The sequence below is a fragment of the Lactuca saligna genome, chromosome 6, assembly GCF_052625555.1.
Source record: "Lactuca saligna cultivar CGN05327 chromosome 6, ASM5262555v1, whole genome shotgun sequence".
NCBI classification, from domain to species: Eukaryota; Viridiplantae; Streptophyta; class Magnoliopsida; order Asterales; family Asteraceae; genus Lactuca; species Lactuca saligna.
The window spans coordinates 127927188-127953178 of record NC_136422.1 but is presented as its reverse complement, the minus strand read 5'-3'; the positions used below and the strand labels follow the sequence as shown (position 1 = coordinate 127953178).

The 25991-nt window shown below is 41.8% G+C and overlaps 1 protein-coding gene and 1 pseudogene across 1 annotated transcript; one reads left to right on the top strand and one right to left on the bottom strand.

Annotated features, from left to right (window-relative positions):
• Positions 1-7253: 7253 nt before the first annotated feature.
• LOC145000717 (early light-induced protein 1, chloroplastic-like) lies at positions 7254-7952 on the bottom strand. Its single transcript, XM_078959984.1, has one exon. It carries the CDS (start codon positions 7865-7867, stop codon positions 7352-7354), a length of 516 nt encoding a protein of 171 aa, XP_078816110.1. The 5' UTR covers positions 7868-7952; the 3' UTR covers positions 7254-7351.
• A 6621-nt stretch (positions 7953-14573) lies between these two features.
• Positions 14574-14691, top strand: LOC145003518 (5S ribosomal RNA; annotated as a pseudogene).
• The last annotated feature ends 11300 nt before the right edge of the window (positions 14692-25991 follow it).

Genomic DNA, 25991 nt, shown 5'->3' with positions numbered 1-25991 from the left:
ATTCAATGTGAAACCAAGTAGGGGTATAATGGATATTTAACTTTTGCAGAATTCTGATGTTTTGAAGGGACACGTGGAGATATGGTTTTGTTTATTAGATAGGGAGATATTATTACTATTATTAATATTACTTATTTCAATTTCGGTTAACAATATCACTATATGTAATTTTGTTTTATTGTTTTTTTTAGCTCAAGGTAATAAATTAATGTCTAACATTTTTTGTTATTGATGAGCTAATAATTTTTATTTTTAATATTTTATAGAATTATAAATCAATAAATAAGTGTACTTTTTATTAAAAAACTATAATTTTTAATCAAATAAACTGAACTTTTTAAAAAAACTGTGTGTTTTATGTGAAACTGCACTTTTTATAAAAAAAAACTACCCTTTTTATAAAAAAACTGTATCATGTAAAAGAAAGTTGTAATTTATAAAAAAAATTACAAATTTAAAAAAACTGCACTCTTAAATGTAAAAAGGCACGTTAAAAAAAATTAATGGCATATTATAACAAAAACAACAATAAATAAATAGTTTTATGAAAATTAGGTTTATGGTAATAGAGAAAAAAAAATTATGAGTTTACCACTAAAAGCAAAGATAAAAAAGGGTTTTCTATAAGTACCCATGATTTTTTCAATTCTATCTCCTTGATTTGATTTTTTGTCATTTTTTTTTTCTATTTTGTTTTTTTTGTTGTTTTTATATTATTATTATTATTATAATTATAAATTTCGAACAAAATTTTATAATTCAGACGACATCGATTTTTAATTATTTTTTATTATATATTTTAATATAATAATAATAATAATACTAATAATAATAATAATAATAATAATTATTATTATTATTATTATTATTATTATTATTATTATAAATTTCGAACAACATTTAATATATCGGAAGACATTATAAATTCGAACGACTATATAAAATGAGTTTTTTTTTTATATTTTATAAATCGGTTTTTAAAATCGGATGACATTATAAATTCGGATGAAATTTTAGAATTTGTACGACATTATAAAGTTGGACGACATAATAAAATTCAAACGACTATATAAAACGGAACAAAAACAAAGTTTTTCTTTATTTACCATGGATATATTAACTAGTTCGTTATTTACATTTGCGTGGTGCATTATGCGGATTGAAAACAAACTTTACTTTTGTTTCATTTTATACAGTCGTTAAATTCAAATTTTATAATGCCGTCCAAATTTATAATGTTGTCCGAATTTTATATGGTTATCGAAATTTATAATAATAATAATAATAATAATAATAATAATAATAATAATAATAATATTATTATTATTATTATTATTATTATTATTATTATTATGAAAAGAAAAAACAACAAAAAAACAAAAGGGAAACAAAAAAAGAAAAAGAAAATAAAATGATGTCAAATCAAATGTAAAAGGTTGATTAGATTGATGTTAGGGGAGGGGGTAAAATCTGTTAAGGGGGTACTTACAGCACAACCAATAAAAAATTAGGAAATTTTATTTTTATAATATTATTTATATTATTATATTATAAAAACATTATTGTTGTTTTTTTTGTCTTAATAAAAATAAGTTTAAAATTATGAATATTATTGATATCCGTGCATCAAGTGTATACAAAATGTATTAGGTAATGGAAATTGTGATGTTCGATCAGTAGTCGTTTGTCTCGGGTATGATGAAGATGAGTGACTTTTCATTCGTCGACAATTATATGATTAGTTATTGACTTCATATGAAGACTATTCTAGAGTTTCGTTGGATGTGATGGAGTACTTGATTCATTGGTTTTCATCATGACAAAAAGGACAACACCACTAGAACACTATATGTTTACGTCTGAGACATGTATCCTAATAACCAATAGGTTTGTTCTGATCGTCTAATTTTTACCACAGTAGGCTCTATATGTCACACTCCGAAACCGATGGCGGAAACATTTCGGGGCGGAGGACGTCATTAAAGTATCACAACCAATGTACATAGTAAGCATGATAAACACAACCATTACATTACATAGGAATATTTACATTTGTTTGAAAGCAAAGTAATACATGTTTTATATATACATCAGTATAACAAAAGTAAAGACGAGACTTCTATATGCTCCATCTTCTCCAAAAGAAAGCGGGATACCTGTCTAACGTGAACCTGAGAATACAAGCAGTTTTAGAAATATCAGCATAAAGCTGGTGAGTTCATAAGCAGTTTGTTTCTGGTAAAAGAATATGATTCCTTTGGTTTTATGAAAAGTTGTTTCCCACGAAAATCTCATATTTTCTTATAAACGAAGTTTGCCGATTTCCATAAGATAAGAAAAACCCTGGTTATCACCGGTAAGATAAGAAAACCATAAGTTATGATCCCTAGATTACCCTCCAATACGAAAGTAGGTAGTTTTATTACATAAATAAAACTATAGAAGAAAGAAAGAAAGAAATCCGTGAACTAAGCTAGTTTTTTTAATACGTATTGTGAGTCGTATAACCATACTAATCTGACTGATGACCTCCTTGACGTTTCTTCAGGCGTCGCGTGATTATCAAAATTTGTCACCCCAGGCGTGCCCGCCTAACTGTAGCTAGCACTTTAGGTGTGAGATTGTCAGTCCCGAATAGATCTATCCACAAATTTCACGCTCTCCCTCCAGGAGACTCTGGTTATACTACCGGAGAGGATTTAATGATGCCCCGAGGGGTATGACGAAGATGAATCTCACAATCTTGTATTAACTAATTCACGGGATAATTGGTTGTTATCGAGTTTCGAAATCGTTTGGAACAAAGTAGAGTATAAATAATTAAATATAAAGTAATTATTTAGCATGATACTCTAGATTAAACATGGATAAACTAAATCAGACATAGTTTATATATATTGAATTTGCATGAAATCTGAATCCGTAAAACAAATAATAAAGATCCCAAATTATTCCCATAATAATTTGAATGGTTTGAAAAGTTCCCACGCTGTTTTGAAAACTATGTAATTATATTCAGAAAACGCCCCTTATGCTCCACATATTACAAAAGGGATAAAGTATCTAAAGTTTGTCAGAAAATCGTATAATTACATTAGTTTTTAAGTTACGAAAACCTTTACCATTTGCTTGTATTCCCCCTGAAAACATGAAAAAATCGGAAAAAGTATAGGGGTATGAACTCACCAGACGAGGATGTGTCGGGTAGGACTCTAGGTGTCAATTTAGGGCCTGAACACACGCGAGGATCCTATGTAACATGAGGAGATACATAATTGTATCTAATTAGACATTAAACCACTAATTAAGTAAGATAATACACTCCGATGCGTGAAAACACCTTATCTCAAGTGTTGGAAGTGATACAGGTTGCATCTAAGGAGTGTAGGGTCTTGATAAGGAGTTTACTCTTCAAGAGTAAACCCTTAGGGGGGTTTACGGCCAAAAGACCATATCCCCATGAGTTTACGGCCGTAAAATCATGGGTGGGGTGTTTTTGGGTGCTCAAAGGTCTTATATTACACAAGGGAAGTAAGCTAGACTCAAATCTAGGGCATAGGAAGTGACTAGGGCTCCATATGGATCTTAGGGGGAGTTCACGGCTGTAAACATAGAGTTTACGGCCGTAAAATCATATTAGTCCTTTCATTTCATGCTTTGGTGGTTCTAGGTTAAGCATACAAGTTTCTAGGGTTAATTCAAGGGCTTAGGAAGTGATCGGGACTTGAAATGGCCTTGGAATTGGGGTTTACGGCTCTGGAAGGACACTTGGTGAGTTTACTGCCGTAAACACATGAGTTTACGACCATAAAATCATGGTTGGCCCATTCTTGCATGATTTAGTGCATCACATGAAGGGGTACAAGGTTCTAGACATTAATCCAAGCCATATGAGGTGTTTAAGGGCATTTTATCACATTAAAAAGGTGTTTACGGTCCATGAATGTTCATGGGCCGTAAACTCATGTTTACCCCCTAAATAACATGTTTTTGGTGTTCTAAGCTCATTTAAGCAAGTCCCTAAATCATAGTTAAGCACTAGAAGGGTTTTGGAGGGGTTTTGGGGCTTCAAAACCCACTTATGGGTGTTTGCAGTTTTAAGGGTGTTCCTCAACCGTAAACACATGATTTTGAGGGTTTTGGATGATTTAAACACGGATTTTCATGCATACGGAAATGGGTTATAGTGACGGAATAAATTTCGGAAACGGAAAATTTCAATAAAAATAAATTTCACAAACGGAAATGGGTTATAGTGACGGAATAAATTTCGGGTTGTCACACTATAACCCTTTTCCCTCTATGGACAGGTCCTTGATAGTTTCAAAATCATATTGTCCTTACATTTGCACTTGTATACACCAATCATTATGTGATAATACAATTAGAAGAAGAGTGTCCGATGCCTTCTATTTCGACATTATGTATCTGCCACAAAGACCCGTTCGTAACCAAATGACAAACTATGTATAAGTCGCGTCTAAAATTTTATAAGCAACTCAAACCTACGGAAACATCTTTTAGGACTAAAGATGATTAGTTATTATTTATTTTTGTCTCAGATTTTTGTTATGTAATATTTAAAACTAAAGAAAAAAACGATGAAGATTTGTTCGAAATTTATTTTTCTTATAATATTATTTATACTATCAATGATATTACGTCAATGAAAACTTATTTGAAATTTTATTTTTAATAGTATTATTTATGTGATTATATTATAAAAACAATATTATTGTTGTTTTTTTTATCTTAATAAAAAATAAATTTAAAGTTATCCATATGAATAAAGTTAATAATAAAAATATAATTACAAATTAATAATGATTTATTGATTGTGTTATAATGAACTAATAATAAAAGTTGGTCAAATAATAATTATATTGTAATGATGACTTAAAAAGTAAAGTTAATGATAATTATATGGTAATAATTTATCATTATTCATCCAAAAAAGAAGTCTAAGAGTATCTCCAATGGTTAAGTTGTGTTATAACTTAAAGTTATTGTCAACTCATCATTCTATTAGTTTTAAGTTCTAATTAAGTTACATCTCCAATGGTTAACCTCAACATAGTTTTTATTTTATTTGAAGTTTAACTAGTTGATCCACATGTATATAAATTGTTTCTTATAACCCCTTAATCTAATTAGTTGTTTTTAAACACATCATATTTTTATTAAAATCGAATTTATATTAAATTTTATTGTAGTTATAATATATATAAACATTTGTAACATCTAATAGAAATAATTATTTATTAAAGAAAATAATATTATTTCAACTAAAATAAAATTATGTAGGTAAAATAAAATATTCTAAAAGATAAAGGATTAGACTGGATAAACATTTATACTATATTGACCATTCAATATATATTGAATGATCAATAAAAAAAACAAAAAAACTATAATCTCGAATGATGTTTAATAATATTAAGTTATCAAGGAAATAGTAAAAAACTATAAATACATTTACATTGGAGATGCTCTAATAGTATAACTATAAATTATTGTTGTAAGTTGGTGTGTACATCACATTTTAAATAAATTCCATAATTATAATTCATCCATGTAACCTGTTAATTTAGCACCCTATCCAAAACATGCATAATACCTATACTATAGAGACGTAAATCCTTAGGAGCTACATATTCTCTTATTTATGTAGTGATAATATTATATTTACTACAAGGAAAACGATCATTAGCAACGACAAAAATCGCCGGTAATAAATCGGGTTGTCGTCGGTAATAGTAATAGCGGCGACGCGTCACATGTAATAAGTCACCACTACTGTTTTGTCGCTATTGAGCAAATTGTCGCCGCTAATGATATTTGTCGCCGCTAATGATGTGTGTCACTGTTAATAACAATGTCGCCGGTAATAACACAGTCGCCGATAATAGTTTTGCCGGTAATAACAATTTTTATTTTTTTATTTTTTTTTAATTAAAGATTTTGGTTGCCGGTAATAATGTCGTCGGTAATTACATAAGAAAATTCGATTAAATATCAAAAATAGTAGTGTCGACGCTAATTACATAACAAACATCCGATTATAATTAATTAAATATCAAAAGTCATAATATATCCGATTAAATTTTTAGTTAACTATTAGCGACGATATTTTTAACTTTTAGCGGCAACACATATGTCGCCGGTATTAGGTTAATACGGATAAGGAACCCAGTAGTTGGATTGAATATTTGATCAAACCGACTTAAATGTAACGGAGGGGGAAAACGTGAAGTCGGGTGATACTATTACCGGCGATACTATTACCGGCGAAGTGGACTTTTAGCGGTGACTCTATCATTTGTCGCCGCTAAAGGGTGATATTGTTGTAGTGATTTAACTTTTCGAATTTCTCGTTATATTTGTTTTGTTTTTAACTATCTTTTTAAACAGTTTGTTTGCATTCTCAAGATCATTAAATCAAATTAGGTATATTCAAGAGTGAAGATAACCTTTGCGAGTGGCTATACAGATGAATTTAGAGGTTTTTAACAATTTACTTGGATGGCTCACGCACATTAAATAGCAAAATCATCAAATAGGTTTTATTATTATTATTATTATTATTATTATTATTATTATTATTATTATTATTATTATTATTATTTTATGATATATTTGTTAAAAAGTGAAATAAATAAGATGACTGTTATCTTCAAGAATGAAGATAATTAACCTTTGCGAGTGTCTATATCTCTAAACAGTTTCATCGTTAACATATTCAATAGTTAGAAAATTAAATTTACATCATGAATTGATGGTTTCCCAAAATAAATGAATTTCACGAATGTTCAATGGGCTAACTTTGTGAGAAAACGTTCCTCACGGACGTCATTTTTTATAAAAAGAAATAAGAAAAATGTCACGATCACTATATATAAGGCCAAAATATGGCCATTTCACGAATAACTTGTTATATTATATAATGGTTTTGTGATCGTTTTGCTTTTAAGGTATCTTAACAATAACTTTGCTTACATCTCCTGTTCCTGTGAGCAAGCTGTAAAACTAGGATTGCAATAGACACCTAATTACACCGAATGTTTAAGTATTTTATACTTTGACTCTTATATCAATTAGTTTAGGTTGTTTTATTCAAGATCATGTGTTATACACTTATACATACAGGGTGAACGATTTGTTTATTCCCCTAAAATTTATCTTAGTTTTTGGTTTTATACTGTATTATGTTCTTTTATATTATCAAACATATGTTTTTCATGATTTGAACCATGTTAGGTCAATGATACAAATAAATATTCAAAAGAATATACATTTTCCTGTTTTATATTTAATTCTGTAATAGAAAAGTTTGGATTTTGGAATACATTATCTAGACAAGAGCACTGCCTTTAACATATTCAGTGAAAGCCAAAGCCACCAGCCCCAACATCGCAACCCGTCCATTCCAAAGCTCTGCATCTGACGTCATCAGTCCACTCGACTTCGACTGCACACTCACTCCTTTAAACAACGGCACCAACGACGCTAACGTCAACACCACGCTAGTGCCGACAAACACCGCCACTCCGCCATTGCCGATCTGGGCAAACACGTCTTGACCGCTGCTCACTTCCACCGCCATCGCCGACACAAAACCGATCATCGCCAACCTTCCGTTTATCCTCTCCGGTGCCGGTCCGCTGAATGCCAATACGTCAGAGAACTTCGAGCTGACCTTCGGTGCAGGCGGTGGAGGAGGAGGAATGGTCATATTTGGTGTGGTTGCTTGTTTGGAACTCCCGGTTTCACCACTTTGTGGTGTCTTTGCCATGCACCTGATGGAGAATGTGGGATTTCTCTTGAAAACTGTGATGGGGGCTACCATGAATATTGAAGAAGCAGCCATGTCGGAAAAATATAGATGAAGTTTCGAGGGAGGAGAGAAGGTGGCGGTAGTACTGGCGGTGGTGGTGATTGAAGTGGAGGATGAGGGTTTGAGGTGGTGGGTTTTAAAGGGTTGGGGACTGGGGAGAACTGGTGAAGACAAAGGAGAGTGGATGCTTAAAAGGCCACGTTAAGAGACTTCACGTGGCTTTCGCAATGGCCGATGAGGGGTGGTTGTGGTTAAAAAGCCTCTACATCGACACTTATTTCACTAATCGTGTGTGGTGAGGTATGTCGACAAATTAAGGATTGTTGGGTGAACTTTTTTGGGTCTTCCGTAACTAAGTTAGTCGGATTTGACATAAGCTCCTTTGTAGTTAGATGGGACACTTCACATAATCGTATGGACTAGAATCCAAAAATTAGTGATAATACAATAATCTTACAAGTTACAAGTGGATTAGAAAACATTCCAATGGGTATCTAATTGGTCTAATAATATACGCCACTTTCCAAGTAATTATAAAAGATTGTTTTATTACCTAAAACGACGCCTTCCAAATTTTTAAAAAAAATTGATTTTTTAATTGGAACGGTTTGTGATTAGTTTCCATTCAACCGGTTTCTATAAATTTATGTATTTATTAGTTCTTACATATATTTATATATATAACTAAAAATTTGACATCCAAAAACATAAGTCATTCAATAATGAACTTATATTATACCAAAGACATAACAACTGATAAGTATTGGTCTACAAGTTGTGAAGATCGGTCTCAAGTATCTGTGTGTGCATCGAAGACGTGCCCAATAGTGTTGTGCGTCATCGTCCTTCAAGTTGTGTACATTCTAGATAATCTGATCGACCAATATGTTTAATTTGCTTTGGAAATTTATTGTTTTTAACGGGTTGATTGAAATCAAATTATCTAATTCCAATAAACCGTCTCTATCATACTGATTCAACCTATTGTTTGTAGAATATGTCCGGTTTGATCTAATCTAGGAATTAACATAAACTTTCGTTATTGAACTGCTCTCATCTCCGGTCTCGGTCCTATTGGTCGATTGGAAACGGTTTCTTCAATATTGCTTCAACGTTGCATTTCCAAGATTATTTGCATTTATCTTTTTCTTTTTTACAAACAAAACAATAGTGAACTTATATTATACCATAGACATAACAACTGATAAGTATCGGTCTACAAGTTGTGAAGATCGGCCTCAGACCGGTGTCTCGTTTGCGTCGAAAACGTGCCCAATAGTGTTGTGCGTCATCGGCCTTCATGTTGGGTACATTCTAGATAATTTGATCGACCAAGATGTTTAATTTGCTTTGGAAATTTATTGTTTTTAATGGGTTGATTGAAATCAAATTATCTAATTCCAATAAACCGTCTCTATCATACTGATTCAACCTAGTGTTTGTAGAATATGTCTGGTTTGATCTAGTCTAGGAATTAACATAAACTTTCGTTATTGAACTGTTCTCATCTCTGGTCTCGGTCCTATTGGTCGGTTGGAAACGATTTCTTCAATATTGCTTCGACGTTGCATTTCCAAGATTATTTGCATTTATCTTTTTCTTTTTTACAAACAAAACAATAGTGAAAAAGTTGTAGTTTCTACAAATTGTGTAAATGTAAAATTGAACCGACAAATGATTTTTTTCCCTTGCTCGCATATCATTGCAAAGTTTGGTATTTATTTCTCCATTTTTGCATATCCTATAATTGACAGGTTTTCTATATACTTTCTAGTTTAATAACATGGTAGCAGAAACAAACAATTTTAATCTATGGCAAGCAAACTCTAAAACCTACAAGGATCTTAACTTCATTGATATGAGCAACTACAAGATGGATAGAACTTACTAACCTTTAACAAAACCAATTTGCATGAAGACATCTGATGTAGATTTCAAATTCTTCAAAAAGCCAAGGAAGAGTAACGAAAGTAGACTACCTCTAACGGTTCACACCCAACATTACCAAACCATTTAATGTTAGAAAGTAACTATTGGAACAACAGAGATTGGCCAAGGAGTAAAAGAGAGAAGAGAAAGTTCAAGACAATTAAAGTGGGATGACTTCTATAAGTGCCTGAGAAGGGACCTGAGAAGGGACATATATAGTTCCAGTTATTTTGGAAAGAAAACAGATTTGAATAATACAGATTTTTATTTATGATTTAAATAAAATGTTTTCTTTCTTGCAGAAAATCCAAATTTATGAAAACATTTTGAGTATATATGTTCTTTCAAAATAACAAAATCCTGATGATGTCATAATCAATACACTGATGTTGAATACTATTCTAGGTTGCCTCTTAATCACTGGACATCATAATTGTAACACCGTAAATTTCCAAAACAATTTTTCGCATTTATAAAAACATAATTCATTTGTAAATCATAAAAACATCATTTTTTGAAACTCAATTTATAACATATAAAAATATCCAAAGATCTCGTATCATAAAAATCTCGTGTGTGTACTGATCAAGCCGACGCCTTCCCGCGATCCTCACTACTATTTGAAACACATAACACAAAACACTATAAGCACAAATCTTAGTGAGTTCCCTAAAATACCACATATAACACATATTAGCCACTCGAGGCTATAACTATGTGGGTCCGTGCACCCAAACTCTGTGAACCCTCGGGTTCTAACTCTGCAAGCATGCACAACATAAATCACATAGAAGAATGCAGTACAACAAACAATATATATAAAGCACTGTATCACATAACTCTATTTACCTACTCAAGGTAAAGTATAGTGAGAAGACTCACCTTGCGTATCTCGGTAACTCGTAAATCCCTGAAATCACTAGTGCTCGATCTCCCGAGCTATAGTCCTCCCATAACATAATACATCTCTAATTAACACTTTCCTAATTAAGGTTGACTAACCCTATCAAGTCAACACCGGTCAACTCTGGTCAATGGTCAACAGTCAACCCAACTCGCCGAGTCTGGCGTGGACTCGCCGAGTCCCTACGAGGACCCAATTCCTTTGAGTCCATTCCGACTCACCAAGTTACTCACCCAACTCGGTTACCCAACCCCTGGTTCGAAATATATGAACAACCTGCACCAACTCGTCGAGTCTGCCAATGGACTCGGCGAGTGCATTCCATGCACAACCGCAAACGACCTTCTAAGGTCAGATCTGTTCCAATAACTCATAGATCCAGTCCTTCCAAGCTTATTTATCATGTAAAGTTCATGTCTTAGCACTCATATCACACCTAATGACTCATAAATAGTGTTTTGACCTCAAGCACAATGATCCCAAACCAAAACCTCCATGGATTCATAAATAGCTTGGACAAAGGGACACTCTGGACCTCCAAGGGTCCAGATCCAGAATCTAACTCGCTTAAGGGACCAAATGGGCACTAGATCTAGCCACAAAAGGGCTCAATAAACCCTAAATCAACATAAACATCACCTCAACAGAAAAGGGTTCGAAAATGGTACCTCAAATGTGATGTTTTGGACCTCAAATCTTCAGGAGGTTAACCCTCTTGCTTCCTCTTGGCTAAAGCTTCCTTTCCTTTGCTAGACAACACCTACAAGGTTGATAATGAGTCCTTCTCTCACTCCAAACGCTCAAGTGCACTAGGGTTTCGCTCTGGGGGCTAGTGAGTAGAAATGACGGCCATAAGGCCCTTTAAATAGGCCCCAAACCCGAGAAATTAGGGTTTCATTAAACAGCGCGGACTCGCTGAGTCCACCAATGCGACTCATCGAGTCCAATCATTAATCCGGATGAGAAATCGCATCTCTACTCGGCGAGTCTACGCACCAACTCGCCGAGTTCTTCCTCAAAACTCAAAATAAAAAGAATAAATATAATACCTGAAATTCCGGATGTTACAATTCTCCCCTACTTGAATCTGACTTCGCCCTCGAAGTCTTATCCCTGAAACAGCTCCGGATGCTGCACACGCATCTCACACCCCGGTTCCCACGTAAGCTCCGACCCCTTCCGATGCTGCCACTGGACCTGAACAAGAGGCACCTACGTGTTCCTCAGAACCTTGATCTTCCAATCCACAATCGCAACTGGTCTCTCCGCGTAGTTCATGCTCGCATCCACCTGAATGTCCTCTAACGGCACTACTACCGAGTCGTCGGCTATACACTTCCTCAACTGAGACACATGGAAAGTATTATGAATCCGTGCCAATTCCGCAAGTAGCTCCAAGCGATACACTACCTTGCCCACCCTCGCGATTACTCTGAACGACCCGATATACCGGGGCCCTAGTTTGCCCCTCTTTCTGAATCGAATCACTCCTTTCTAAGGAGATACCTTCAGGAGAACATAGTCACCTACCTGGAACTCAAGCTCGGATCGTTGTCTATCCGCATAACTCTTCTGGCGGCTCTGAGCGGTCAACAATCTTTGTCTGACCTGCTGAATCTGCTCTATCGTCTGCAGCACAATCTCTGTACTTCCCATCACACGCTGCCCTACTTTTCCCCAGCAAATGGGGGTCTGACACCTCCTCCCATACAACAGCTCAAAGGGCGGCATACCAATGCTTGAATGATGGCTGTTGTTGTAGGAAAACTCTGCTAAGGGAAAATACGTGTCCTAGCTTCCGCCGAAATCTAGCACACATGCTCGAAGTGTGACATCCCGGAATAGCAAGAGTAGTGTTGAAGGGCTAAAAGTGTAAATCTTGTAGGGCGACTCGGCGAGTCCATAGATGGACTCGGCGAGTAGAGTCGCGACTTTGGTCGCGTGTCAAGTGACCTACTTGGCGAGTCCAAAGATGGACTCGACGAGTAGGTGTTGGGTGAAGAAAACCCTAAATCCGGGGAATGAGCCCTATATAAAGACCATTATGCTTCCTCCACAACCTCCTTGATCCCCCTTGAGTCCCAGAAACCCTAATTTCGTGGAGGAACCTCATTGTTGAGCAAACTAGAGCTTGGAAAGGTGTTTGTTGAAGAAATATTGAAGGAGAAAAGGCTTGGATCAAAGGGCTTTGCTTGGATTCGAGTTTCATTGCTGTTGGGGCATTCTTTGGAGGTCATATTTCGTTCTTGGGCTGTGTTCTCCTAGATTCTCATTTTTGGGGTTGTGTGGGGAGCTTGGTTGTGTGACATCTTGAGTTTGAAGGATAGATCTGAGGTTGCTACCTCAGATCTGGAGGGAGAAGATCTTAAGAGCATTAAAGCCCCTGTTCTTGTGTAGTTAATGGAGCTATCATGTCCCAAACCTTAGTTTTAAGGTGAATAAGGCCTAGATCTCTTTGGATTCACGTAAAGTTTGCCACTTTACGTGATGGATGGATTGTAGGAGGTTGGATCTATGTTTTGGATCAATTGCATGGCCTGGAGTGCTTCTGAATTGATTCAGACCGGTGCTACTCGGCGAGTCACATGGGTGGACTCGACGAGTTGCTTGAAGATGGCCTGGAACTCGACGAGTTGGAAGAACAACTCGACGAGTAGGTTGAAGATAGCCTTAGACTCGGCGAGTCTGTTCTTGGACTCGGCGAGTCTTGTCGAAGAGTCCCAATATTTCCTGGTTGAGTCGAGAATCGGTGAGTCAAGGGATGACTCGGTGAGTTGGGTGCGAGTGGACTCAGAGTTGTTGGACTCGGCGAGTCTTGGGGTGACTCGGCGAGTTGGGTCGCGGATGGAGGGAAGTTCTGAGCATAGGGACTCGGCGAGTAGGGTCAGTCAGGGGTTGACTTTGACTTTGTCCAAGGTTGACCAGTTGTCTTCCAGGGGTATTTTGGTAATTAAGGGTATTTATTGAATTGAATGTTTTGGTGTTTAGTGAAGGAGTTCGTGTCAGAGTTGGAGCAGCGGGATCTTATCCTTTCAGCCGGTAGTTTCGAGGTGAGTTATCCTCACTATATCAATAGGGTCTAAGGCACCAAGGCCGGCCCTTATTAGATTGTGATCCGGGTAGTTGTTATTATTTTGTTGTTGTGATATGCTTGCATCCTGAGAGTTAGGACGGTATATGTTAGAGACCTGATCGAGATCGGTATCCTAAGAGATAGGGAGATGCTATGCTAATGACTTGTTAGGTCGGTATCCTGCTTAGAGTATGTTATGCTATGTGATCTGCTAGATCGGCTTGTTTGAATGTGAACTGTTATATGATTATATGTTTATGTGTACATAGTTGTTTGGACTGGAGATGGGTTGAGGCGGTCCTGCTTTGTGCTGTAGGCCAAGATACTCAGGGCGGACCGGTTGTTCCGAAGGCCCAACGAGCGGTCCGGATATGCTGTAGGCCCTACGCGGGCAGACCAGACGTGCCGAGGCTCGGAGAGTCGACCAGGCCGACTGAAGGCCCGATGCGGGCGATCCCACATCGGCTGGGAAGGAGAACTAAGCATTCCTTATAAGGGGTGTGGATACCTTCCCTAACACAACGCGTTTTAAAGCCGTGAGGGCAACAGATCCCATAAGAACTCTGCAGTTAAGCGTGCTCGTGCGGGAGTAGTACCAGGATGGGTGACCCCCTGGGAAGTCCTCATGCCGAGTGGCCCAAAGCGGACAATATTGTGATACGTGCCAGAGGGGGATGTTACAAATGGTATCAGAGCTAGAGCACGGGTCGATATGTTCGACGGGGACATCGAACTCTATAATGGGGGGTGAAAGTGGGTTAGATCTGATCCCACATCGGCTGGGAAGGAGAACTAAGCATTCCTTATAAGGGGTGTGGATACCTTCCCTAACACAACGCGTTTTAAATCCGTGAGGGCAGCAGATCCCATAAGAACTCTGCAGTTAAGCGTGCTCGGGCGGGAGTAGTACTAGGATGGGTGACCCCCTGGGAAGTCCTCGTGCCGAGTGGCCCAAAGCGGATAATATTGTGATACGTGCCAGAGGGGGATGTTGCACGATGCATGTCCTCGAGCGTCTGGATCGTCCACTCACTCTGTCCGTCAGTCTGCGGGTGGTATGCGGTACTAAAATGCAACCTCGTACCCAACTCCTCATGGAAGTGAAACGCACATCTCGATCCGAAACAATCGAGATTGGCAACCCATGTCGCGATACCACCTCTCTCACGTACAATTCTGCCAACCTCTTAGCAGAAGAGCTCTTACTGATGGCAAGTGAGCGCTCTTCGTCAATCTGTCCACAATCACCCAAACTGCATCGACACCCCTAGCAGTCCTCGGCAACTTGGTGATAAAATCCATGGTGATCTATTCCCACTTCCACTCGGGAACCTCAAATGGCTGCAACTTGCCATGCGGATGCTGGTGCTCAGCCTTAACCTTGCGACAGGTTAAGCACCTCTCGACGAACCATGCTACATCTCTCTTCATATAGGGCCACCAATACTCCTTTTTAAGATCTAGAAACATCTTAGTGGCTCCGGGATGGATCGAGAATCTCGATTTATGTGCCTCTTCCATCAAGATGGTATGCGTTCCTCCAAAAAACGGTACCCAAATCCAACCCTGGAATGTCATAAGCCCTCTGCTATCGGTCACGAACTCCGTCACCTTCCTAATAACTCGCTCTCTCTTGCGGTTCTCCGGTCTCACTTCCTTTGCTTGAGTCCCTCTGATGGTGTCCAATACCGGAGTCATCACTATCAATCTCATACAAAGATCCCGAATCGGGGCGCTCTCTGCTCTATGACTCAGGGCGTCGGCCACCACATTAGGCTTGCCTGGGTGGTACAGGATCTCACAATCATAATCCTTTACCACGTCCAACCATCTCCTCTTACGCATGTTCAGATTCTGCTGATCCATTAAATACTTCAAACTCTTGTGATCCGTGTATATCGTACACCGAAACCCATACAGGTAATGTCGTCAAATCTTGAGGGAGAACACCACAGCCCCCCAACTCTAGATCGTGGGTGGGATATCTTGCCTCATGGGGCTTCAGCTGCCTCGATGCGTATGCGATCACATGCCCCCTCTGCATCAACATCGCGCCCAACCCATATATCGATGCGTCACAATACACCATGAAGTCCTCCAACCCCTCTAGAAGAGTCAACAACGGGGCTTCGCGTAATCTTTGGCGAAGAGTCTCAAATGAGGCCTGCTGCTCTGGGCCCCAGCTGAACACCACACCCTTCCGGGTCAATCTGGTGAGAGGAACAACAATCTTGGAGAAATCCCTGATGAACCTCTGATAATAGCCGGCCAACCCTAGAAAACTCCTGATCTCAGAAGGAGATTTCGGCACCTCCCAACTCATTACCGCCTCGATCTTGGCCGGATCGACCAAAATCCCCTCTTGGTTAACAAGATGACCAAGGAACTGCACCTCCCGTAACCAAAAATCGCACTTGGAGAATTTGGCGTAAAGCCTCTCCGATCTCAGCACGCTAAGGATCTCCCGCAAATGCTCCTCATGCTGCTCCTGGGACTTTGAATACACCAAAATGTCATCAATGAACACAATCACCGAACTATCCAACATTGGTCTGCATACCCTGTTCATGAGATCCATGAATGCTGCAGGCGCATTGGTGAGCCCGAATGGCATCACCACGAACTCGTAATGCCCATAACGAGTCCTGAACGCAGTCTTCTGAATATCCTCCTCGCGCACCCTCATCTGATGATATCCAGATCTCAGATCAATCTTGGAAAACCAAGATGCTCCATGCAGCTGATCGAACAAATCATCGATCCTCGGCAAAGGATAACGGTTCTTGACCGTTAACTTATTCAGCTCTCGATAATCTATGCACATTCGGTGCGAACCATCCTTTTTCTTCACAAACAGGATTGGTGCTCCCCACGGCGAGCTGCTCGGCCGTATAAACCCCTTCCCCAGCAACTCCTAAAGCCGAGGATATCTCCTGCATCTATGGAGGTGCAAGGCGATAGGGCGCCTTGGCGATAGGTGCTGCCCCCGGAATCAAATCAATGCGAAACTCCACCTGCCTCTCGGGAGGCACACCCGGTAACTCCTCAGGGAAAACATCCGAGAATTCACACACTATCGGGACCTCCTCAACCGCACTCGGTCTCCCTACACCAACCCTTGTATCCAACACATACGCTACAAAACCGCTACAGCCCTGCTGTAGACTTTGCCTCGCTCTAGCAGCCGAACAAAACGTTGAATCAGGACGGGTACCCTCGCCGTACATAGTAAGAACTCCCCCACTTGGGTCTCGTATAGTCACCATATGTCACTCACAGTCGATAACTGCTCCAAATCTGCTCAACCAATCCATGTCTATGATGACATAGACGCCCCCCATCGCAATCGGGACCAAATCAATAGGAAACTCTACACCGAAAATCTCGAGTACACATCTTCGAATCAACTCCGTGGCATATACTGCTCTCTCGTCGGCGATGGAAACTCTCAGAGGTCGACTCAACTCCTTTCGACTAATGCTGATGTGCCAACTGAAAGCCAACGATACAAAAGATCGACTCGCACCCGAGTCAAATAACACCAAAGCAGGTACAGAATTCACAAGATAAGTACCTACGCATATCATAATATAAGCATAAAATCTTAAACATTAAATAATTACATGAAAGAATACATACCAGCCACGACATCAGGCGCTGCGCGGACCTCCTCCGCGGTCAATTGGAAGGCACTCCCTCGCGCCTTCGGCCTTCACTGGCCGACTCTCAGTAGCTTTGATGGCGGCAGTGGCAGATTCCTGAGGTGCTCCCTGAGCTGATCCCCGCAACTGCGGACACTCTGCCTTCCGGTGTCCGGTCTGGTTGCAGTGGAAACACACTACAAACCCCTTGGGGCAGTCCTTGGCCATATGCCCCTCCTTGCCACACTTGTAGCAAGATCTAGCTCTACAAACTCCATCATGACCCTTGCCACACTTCCTACAAGTGCCGCCCTTCTGGCTCCCTGCTCTGGGGTCAGCGGGCTTGGCCCATTTAGCTGCCTGCTGAGACTGTGTCGGTCGCCGATCCCTCCCCTGAGACTCCGCCTCCTCCCTCGCCTGAGTCTCTAACTCGATCTCCCTCTTTCGAGCATTTTCCTGAAGCTCGGCAAATGTCCAGTATGAGGAGTTCTCCATGAACTCCCGAATATCTCTTCGAAATACTCAAATAACGGCTCACACGTGCCTGCTCAGATGACACGTGCTCAGGGCAGAACATCGCCCTCTCATGAAACATCCTGGTGATAACCGTAACGGACTTTGTACCCTCCTTGAGGGTCAAAAACTCCTGTGCCAACCGATCCCGTTCCACCGGAGAAACGTACTCATCAATAAACATGGTGGTAAACCTCTCCCAGCTCACCGCAGCAAGCTCTGCTGGAGAATAGTGTGCTGTCGTGAACTTCCACCAGTCCTTCGCCCCAGGCGAAGCTGGTTCAGCGCAAATAGAACCCTCAAGTGCTTCGGGCACGAGCATGTGTAGAAACAACCCTCAATATCAGACACCCATCTCATCGCTGCAATCGGATCCTGCATCCCATCAAACTCTGGTGGCTTCGTGTTGCTGAGCTCTCGAAACAACAACGCATTACCACCCTGCGGCCTCGCAGCAGCAACAGTTGCGGTGGCCGCTACCACAGCAGCCTCAGAAAGAGCAGCATAACGGTCGTCAAAAGTCTCAATCAACGTGGTCTTAATAGACCCGAACAACTCTGGTATCTCTGCCCTGATGGCCGCAACCACCTCCTCATGGATGATCCGGCGGATCTCCTCATCACTAGCCCTAGTGCTCTCTGGCATAAGACGTGTCCTTACCATGATCTACCTCTGAAATACAACATACGATATATTAGAAATTCACTCGAGTATACTCGCACTCGATAACTCATCCCTCCTTGATCCCTGGTGTAACATTCCCCTCTGGCACGTATCACAATATTGTCCGCTTTGGGCCACTCGGCACGAGGACTTCCCAGGGGGTCATCCATCCCGGTACTACTCCCGCCCGAGCACGCTTAACTGCAGAGTTCTTATGAGATCTGCTGCCCTCACGGCTTTAAAACGCGTTGTGATAGGGAAGGTATCCACACCCCTTATAAGGAATGCTTAGTTCTCCTTCCCAGCCGATGTGGGATCAGATCTAACCCACTTTCACCCCCCATTATAGGGTTCGACGTCCCCGTCCCTGTTGGCCTTTCGCCCGCAACATGTCCTCCAAAGTCTGGATGGTCCGCTCACTCTGACCATCCATCTGCGGGTGAAAGGCGGTGCTAAAATGCAAGCGAGTGCCCAACTCGTCATGAAACTTCTTCCCAGATCTGGAAGTGAAACGCACATCCCTGTCCGAGATCACCGATACCGGCACCCCGTGCCGCGCCACGATCTCCCTGATATAGATATCGACCAATTTCTCGGCCGATATGCTCTCCTGAATCGGAATAAAGTGAGCACTCTTGGTCAGTCGGTCCACGATGACCCAAATCGAATCCACTCCACGCGCGGTCCTGGGAAGCTTTGTAATAAAATCCATGGTGATATCTTCCCATTTCTACAGTGGAATGTCCAACGGCTTCATCTTACCATGCGGTCTCTGATGTTCGGCCTTGACCTTCGTGCAAGTCAAGCACCGCTCAACGTACCATGCCACATCCCGCTTCATGCAGGGCCACCAATAGTCCAGACGGAGATGCCTATACATCTTCGTCGCCCCGGGATGAATAGAGAATCGGGATTTGTGCGCCTCATCCATCAAAATCTGGCGGACGCCCCCATGATACGACACCCACACCCTATGGTGTAGTGTCAATAGACCCCGACTATCATAATCAAAGGAGGACACCTGACCCACCACGCGCTCGCTCTTCCGATGCTCCTCCTTGATAGCCTCCTGTTGAGCCTCCCGAATTCGCTCCAATAGGGGAGTCACTACGGTCATCCTTATGCATACGTCCCTGATCGGCGCCGCCTTGCGGCTAAGCGCATCGGCCACCACGTTGGCCTTCCCCGGGTGGTAAAGGATCTCGCAATCATAGTCCTTCACCACATCCAACCACCGACGCTGCCTCATGTTCAGATTCAGCTGGTCCATGAGATACCTCAGACTCTTGTGGTCCGTGTAGATGGTACAACGAACCCCGTAGAGGTAATGTCGCCAAATCTTGAGGGCGAAGACCACAGCCCCCAACTCCAAATCGTGCGTCGGGTAGTTCGTCTCGTGAGGCTTGAGCTGCCTCGAAGCGTAGGCAATGACATGCGCCCTCTGCATCAGAACTACACCCAACCCTGAAATGGACGCATCACAGTAAACCACAAAATCCTCTACGCCCTCTGGCAGGGCTAGGATCGGCGCCTCACACAATCTATGTCTCAGCATCTCAAATGCAGCCTGCTGCTCGGGTCCCCACCGAAAGACCACGGCTTTCTTCGTCAGCCGCGTCAGGGGTACGACTATCTTGGAAAAATCCTGGATAAATCTCCGATAGTAGCCCAGTAATCCCAGGAAACTCCGAATCTCGGATGGAGACTTCGAAACCTCCCATCTCATCACAGCCTCGACCTTGGCCGGATCGACCAGAATCCCGTTCTGGTTGACGAGGTGCCCAAGAAATTGCACCTCGCGCAGCCAGAACTCACACTTGGAGAACTTGGCATACAAGCTCTCCCTCCTCAGGGTCTCCAACACCTCCCTCAGATGCTCCTCATGCTTCTCCTGAGTCTTGGAATAAACCAAGATTTCATCAATAAAGACTATCACAGACCGATCCAGCATCGATTTGCAAACGCGGTTCATGAGATCCATGAACGCGGCAGGAGCATTGGTGAGCCCAAACGGCATCACCACAAACTCATAGTGGCCGTAATGTGTTCGAAACGCGGTCTTCTACGTATCCTCCTCCCCGACTCTCATCTGATGATACCCGAACGCAAGTCAATCTTGGAGAACCAAGATGCTCCCTGAAGCTGGTCAAAGAGGTCATCAATCCTCGGGAGTGGGTAACGGTTCTTCACCGTCACCTTGTTCAACTCCCGGTAATCTATACACATCCGATGCGACCCATCCTTCTTCTTCACAAATAGGATCGGGGCTCCCCAAGGCGAACTGCTCGGACGAATGAATCCCTTGTCTAGCAGCTCCTGCAGCTGCGTAGACAACTCCTGCATCTCGGGAGGAGCCAACCGATACGGTGCTTTGGCTATCGGAGCCGCACCGGGGATAAGGTTAATCCTGAACTCCACCTGTCGCTCCGGAGGTATCCCAGGTAGCTCCTCCGGGAAACCATCTGCAAAATCTTGAACCACCGGAACCTCGCTCACTGTCGCTTTACCCGCCTCCCGGGTATCCATCACATACGCGACATATCCTACACATCCCTGCTGAAGATAGTGCCTAGCCCTCGCTGCTGAACACACAGTGGGTCCACACTGCGGCCTTTCGCCATGAATCACTAACTCTGCCCCACTCGGGGTCCTGACTCGCACTAGCTGCTGCGCGCAATCTATCACCGCCCCATTAGGGCTCAACCAATCCATGCCAATAATCACCTTGTTCCCACGCAATGGAATGGGAACCAAGTCCACTAGGTAACGCTCCTCAAACAATCGCAGAACGCAATCTCGAAACACCATCGATGCTTGCACCGATCGATCATCAGCAATCTCTACCTCTAACGGGCAATCTAACTCGCCTGAAGTCTCATGAAACCTCTTGCTAAGCGCAAGAGAAACGAACGATCGGGATGCACCCGAGTTGAACAATACCTGAACTGGGATGCCGTTCACATGGAACGATCCTAATGCATATATATACACACGGAGCACATATCAATATCATAACATCATAAAACAAAAGATAGAAGGAAAGAATCATACCCGTCACCACATCGGGCGCGGTGCATGCCTCCTCGGTAGTCAGCTGGAATGCTTGGCTCCTCACCTCCAGAGCCTCTGCCTTGCCCTGTCGGCCATCCGTGATCCGCAGGGTCGCTAGAGCTGGCGCCTTCACCGACGCTGAACCTGTCAACAGGGGGCAATTGGCCTTCTTGTGGCCCCTCTGGTTGTAGTGGAAACACAGCAACTCTGATGTCTGAATAACTGCTGCATGAGCAGTGCAATCCCTGCTGATGTGCCTAAACTTGCCGCACTTGTAGCAGCCCGAGGATCCCATCCTGCACGCCCCCTCGTGTGCCTTGCCGCATTTCCGGCAGCATCCCCGTCCCTGTTGGCCTTTCTGTAACGCCCGCAGATCCGGGCTAGTCAATTTAGAGGCAATAGGGGTCGAAAATGACTTTTCGACAAAAGATTACTTATAATAAATAATCTTAACCAAGTTGTGGAATATGTCTCAAGCTTTCCGTACATATAAAGAACGCCAAAATCCGAGTTATAACGAAGAAGTTATGGCCCGCCGAAGTTTTACGGCAAAACCGGCACGACACCGGGAGACGTAAATAGTGAATTTACGATAGAAGACTTTTAGCCTTAGCAATCTAAACAAAATTCGTAGAATATGTTAAACTAAGAACATCGATAAAAAGAACGCCCAAATCTGACTTCGTATGAAGAAGTTATGATTTTTCTAAGATTCGGCTTAGGAGTGCACTGCCTGAAACTCGAATTTTAGTTCGAGCGGTTTTTGGCTTATGTGAACTAAATGAGAGTTGAAGATCTCATTAATAGGAACTCAACGGTAAAAAGATAGACGAAAACGGAGTCCGTATGAAGGAGTTATGAACTCTTCGCGGTCATTTAACAATCTAAACGCCTCCTACTGTTAAATTTGAGATCGGTCGAGAATTAGCCGACGGAGTCTAAACAAAAGTTGTAGATCTTCATTTTACCTACGCATGGATATAAAGAACATCGAAAACGGAGCTCGTATGCGAAAGTTATGATTTTTCTAAGTTTGAAGGCTGATACGCGATAGGGGGTGACGTGGCACCACCAGAAGGCCACCACATGGACCAACTCGACGAGTCATGACTCAGACTCGGCGAGTCCACCAGTCAGGCCTCCTATAAATAGAGGTGCCGGGCATTCACTTCTCTTCACACCTCTCCAACATTCTTTCTCTCTCTAGTTTCTCTTTCTAGCCTCCCAAACCCTCCCTAAAGCCTAGGTAAACCCCCTAGCACCCGAAGGAAGCCCCGAGGCTCCCGGAGTCCCGAGAAAAAGGGTCTTTCGGCTCGGAAACGCTGCTCCAGCGAAGCCCGGTTTTGCGAAAAACCCACTGTAAGTGAGCTATGCCTACGCTATCTTTAGTATAGCTTATGTTTTAATATAGTAACATTATTAGAAACTTATAATGAGTATTTAGGCTATTATTATGAGTTATATTGAGTGTTATTTAACGCTTATATAATAATAATAATAGTCAGACTATTAATTAGTCACAGTTATCATTAGACTAAACCCTAGTGGTACTGGTACTAGGTTTTATCGAAGGAATATCGTTTTGAGAGTATCGAAGCGCTGTCCGAGTGCTGAGTCACCACCTATTCAGGTGAGTGCATGGTCCCTTTCATCTTACACATAGATATGAAGTATTTTAATATAAATTACGTGCTATGTGTACATATTGTCTGAATACTTGCTGTCTATGTTGGGTGAAAGATTTTTATACATGTTTTAAATGATTTAAACTGTATATGTATTTTATATCTACAAAATGTGTTGGGTAAAACATGGGTAGATGTATTAGTTGTTGTGTGATAAAATGAAATAATGAGATGCCTCGTTATAGATGTTCTTGATGATCTAGTCATCTAGCGGAGTATAGATGACGACCACAGACTATTCTAGACAGCCCAGTGGAACACTAGCAGGCTCGCAACCTGTAGGTGTTTATTTGAACTGTGTGTTTATTCGAACTGTGTGTTTAACCGAACTGTGTGTTTGTTCGAACTGTGTGTTTATTCGAACTGTGTGAACTGTGTGCTCACCAGGTATACTCCATCCCAATGATAGTCCTTTGACTAGGTCCCTTGTGTTAGATGTTTTAGGGACGTAATGTGAGGATAACGGGAATGGGTAATTGGGTTGATTGTTTAATGTTTAAAAATAATAATTATATTATTGTGGGTTGAAAACCCTATGTGCTCACCAGGTTTCCCAACCTGACCCACTCAGTTTATTTATATCACAGGTGTTGATACGAAGTCACTTTACACTGAGAGATTTAAAGAGATGTAGATCACTAGTGTAAATAAATGTAAGTTCTGTTTATGCTTATGTTTCTGTATTAACGATGACATCCCAAAACGTTTTAAGATGAATAAAAATACGTTTCTTCGAAAATGTTTTAATAACGTATTTATCGTGTTTTTCTGGGAACAAATTCTGCAACATTTTTATAAAATGAAGTACTCTGATTTTTACAAAGCATAAACAAAATCGGTCTTTTCTGGCCGTGATTTTGGGGATGTCACACTTTCGGCCCCATATCTGATCCCTTGGGCTTCTTTCCCGAAGCCCCTCCTGTCTGTCCCTCCTCTAATTTCCGTTTCCGGATGTGGTCCAAATCTATCTCCCTCTCCCTCGCCCTGGCAATCATAGAGTCCAAGGTAGGGCAAGCCGAAAAGCTAACATGCTCCCGGATGTCAGCTCGAAGCATATCGTGATAACGAGTCCTCCTCATATCCTCGTCACCAGCATACTGGGGCACCAACAAATCCCTCTCCCAGAACTTGGTGGTGATCTCCGCCACAGTCTCCGTCGTCTGTCTCATTTCCAAAAACTCCCTGGCTAGCTGCTGAAGCTCGACAGCCGGCACAAACTCCGCCCTGAACCTGGTCACAAAGTCCGACCAGGTCATAGTCTCGATAGCTGAGGCTCCTAACGAGTCACCCACTGACTCCCACCAATCCCGAGCTCGGTCCCGTAAACACCCCGCTGCATATTTCACCTTCGACCCCTCGGGGCAGAAGCTAGTCAACTGTGCAGACTCGATGTCTGCAATCCATCGCCTGGCAGCAATGGGGTCCTTTACCCCATGGAAATCCGGCGCACCACTGCCCCTGAAGTCCTTGAAGGACAGTGTGCGCGACCCTGAATGGCTAGAGGCCAAAGCACTCCTGAATGCCCGCAGGCGATCCTCCATCAACTCCATGATCTCTTCCTTGATCGACCCGAAGATAATGGGAGTCAACTCAAGGATACCCTTGGTGATCTCTGACGCGATGAACTCCCGTAGCCCCTCATCTACCGGCTCGGAACCTGATCCCGAACCTGATCGCTCTCCGCCATCCACCGGCCTCGATCGAAGTACCACCATTCTGCAATACATCACAACAATCATTAGATATATTGATGCTTCCTGAGGGATCACAACTATTTACAAGTTCCCTGGTCTGGTCTTGGCCTTCCTCGGTTCGGGTACAGATCCTCTGCTTTCAGTAGTACGGGCCCATACTACCTTCCACATCTATCCGTACCTTCTTCAAGGACTGCCTCGACTCCACCAGGTCACTTACGCTAAGGCTGGTTACTACTATACTCATCCCAGGCTCGCCCTAGGGAAATCTCCGGCTCTACTCGATCCAGTCCTCAGCTGCTGCAGGCCTCCTCATAATGCCAATTAACCATCACCCGAATACCATCACATGCGACGAGACTCAGATAATCCTTCGAGTACCCGACTCGTCCCTACAACGGTTGGACTCAAACAAGAGCTGCGCAGTAGGATCAAATCCGGTACTCTAAGATTATTCAACTATGACCACATATGATGTGACGTATTCGCCTAACGACTAATTCCCATTATTCGGAGTCCCACATAGCACGAAGCAAGCAACATTCAGACGAGGGGAAACAACATCAAGTAATTCCGCTCTCATAGAGAGAAAATGGACTAGCACACCGTGCTAACTCATACTACCAGGCACCCCCTATCAGGCTACCCTACTGCTGTCTACTCTATTCTAGCATGCAATTCTCATATAGGTGGAACACATAAGGCAGGCACATAAGGCATCATTCCTAGATCCTTAGTCCTATTCTAGCATGTTGTTCTACAAAAGATGATAAACATAATCATAAACTTGTATGGGTACTTTGGGGAATACTTACTTGAGCTCGGCCGGTCGCGCACATCACACACACTTTTGTTCTTTCTTAAACTCTTTTCTCCATTTAGAAAACATCCTCTTTTTAAAAAAAAAAATCTTTTAATCCCTCGATTTGAGTTCAGACACCCCCGAAGGTGAGTCCGAATCCCTCAAAGTGGGTTAGATCTGATCCCCCATCGGCTGGGAAGGA

Coding starts and splice junctions, on each gene's coding strand:
- LOC145000717 (XM_078959984.1), bottom strand. CDS start 7,867: ATGGCTGCTTCTTCAATATTCATGGTAGCCCCCATCACAGTTTTCAAG.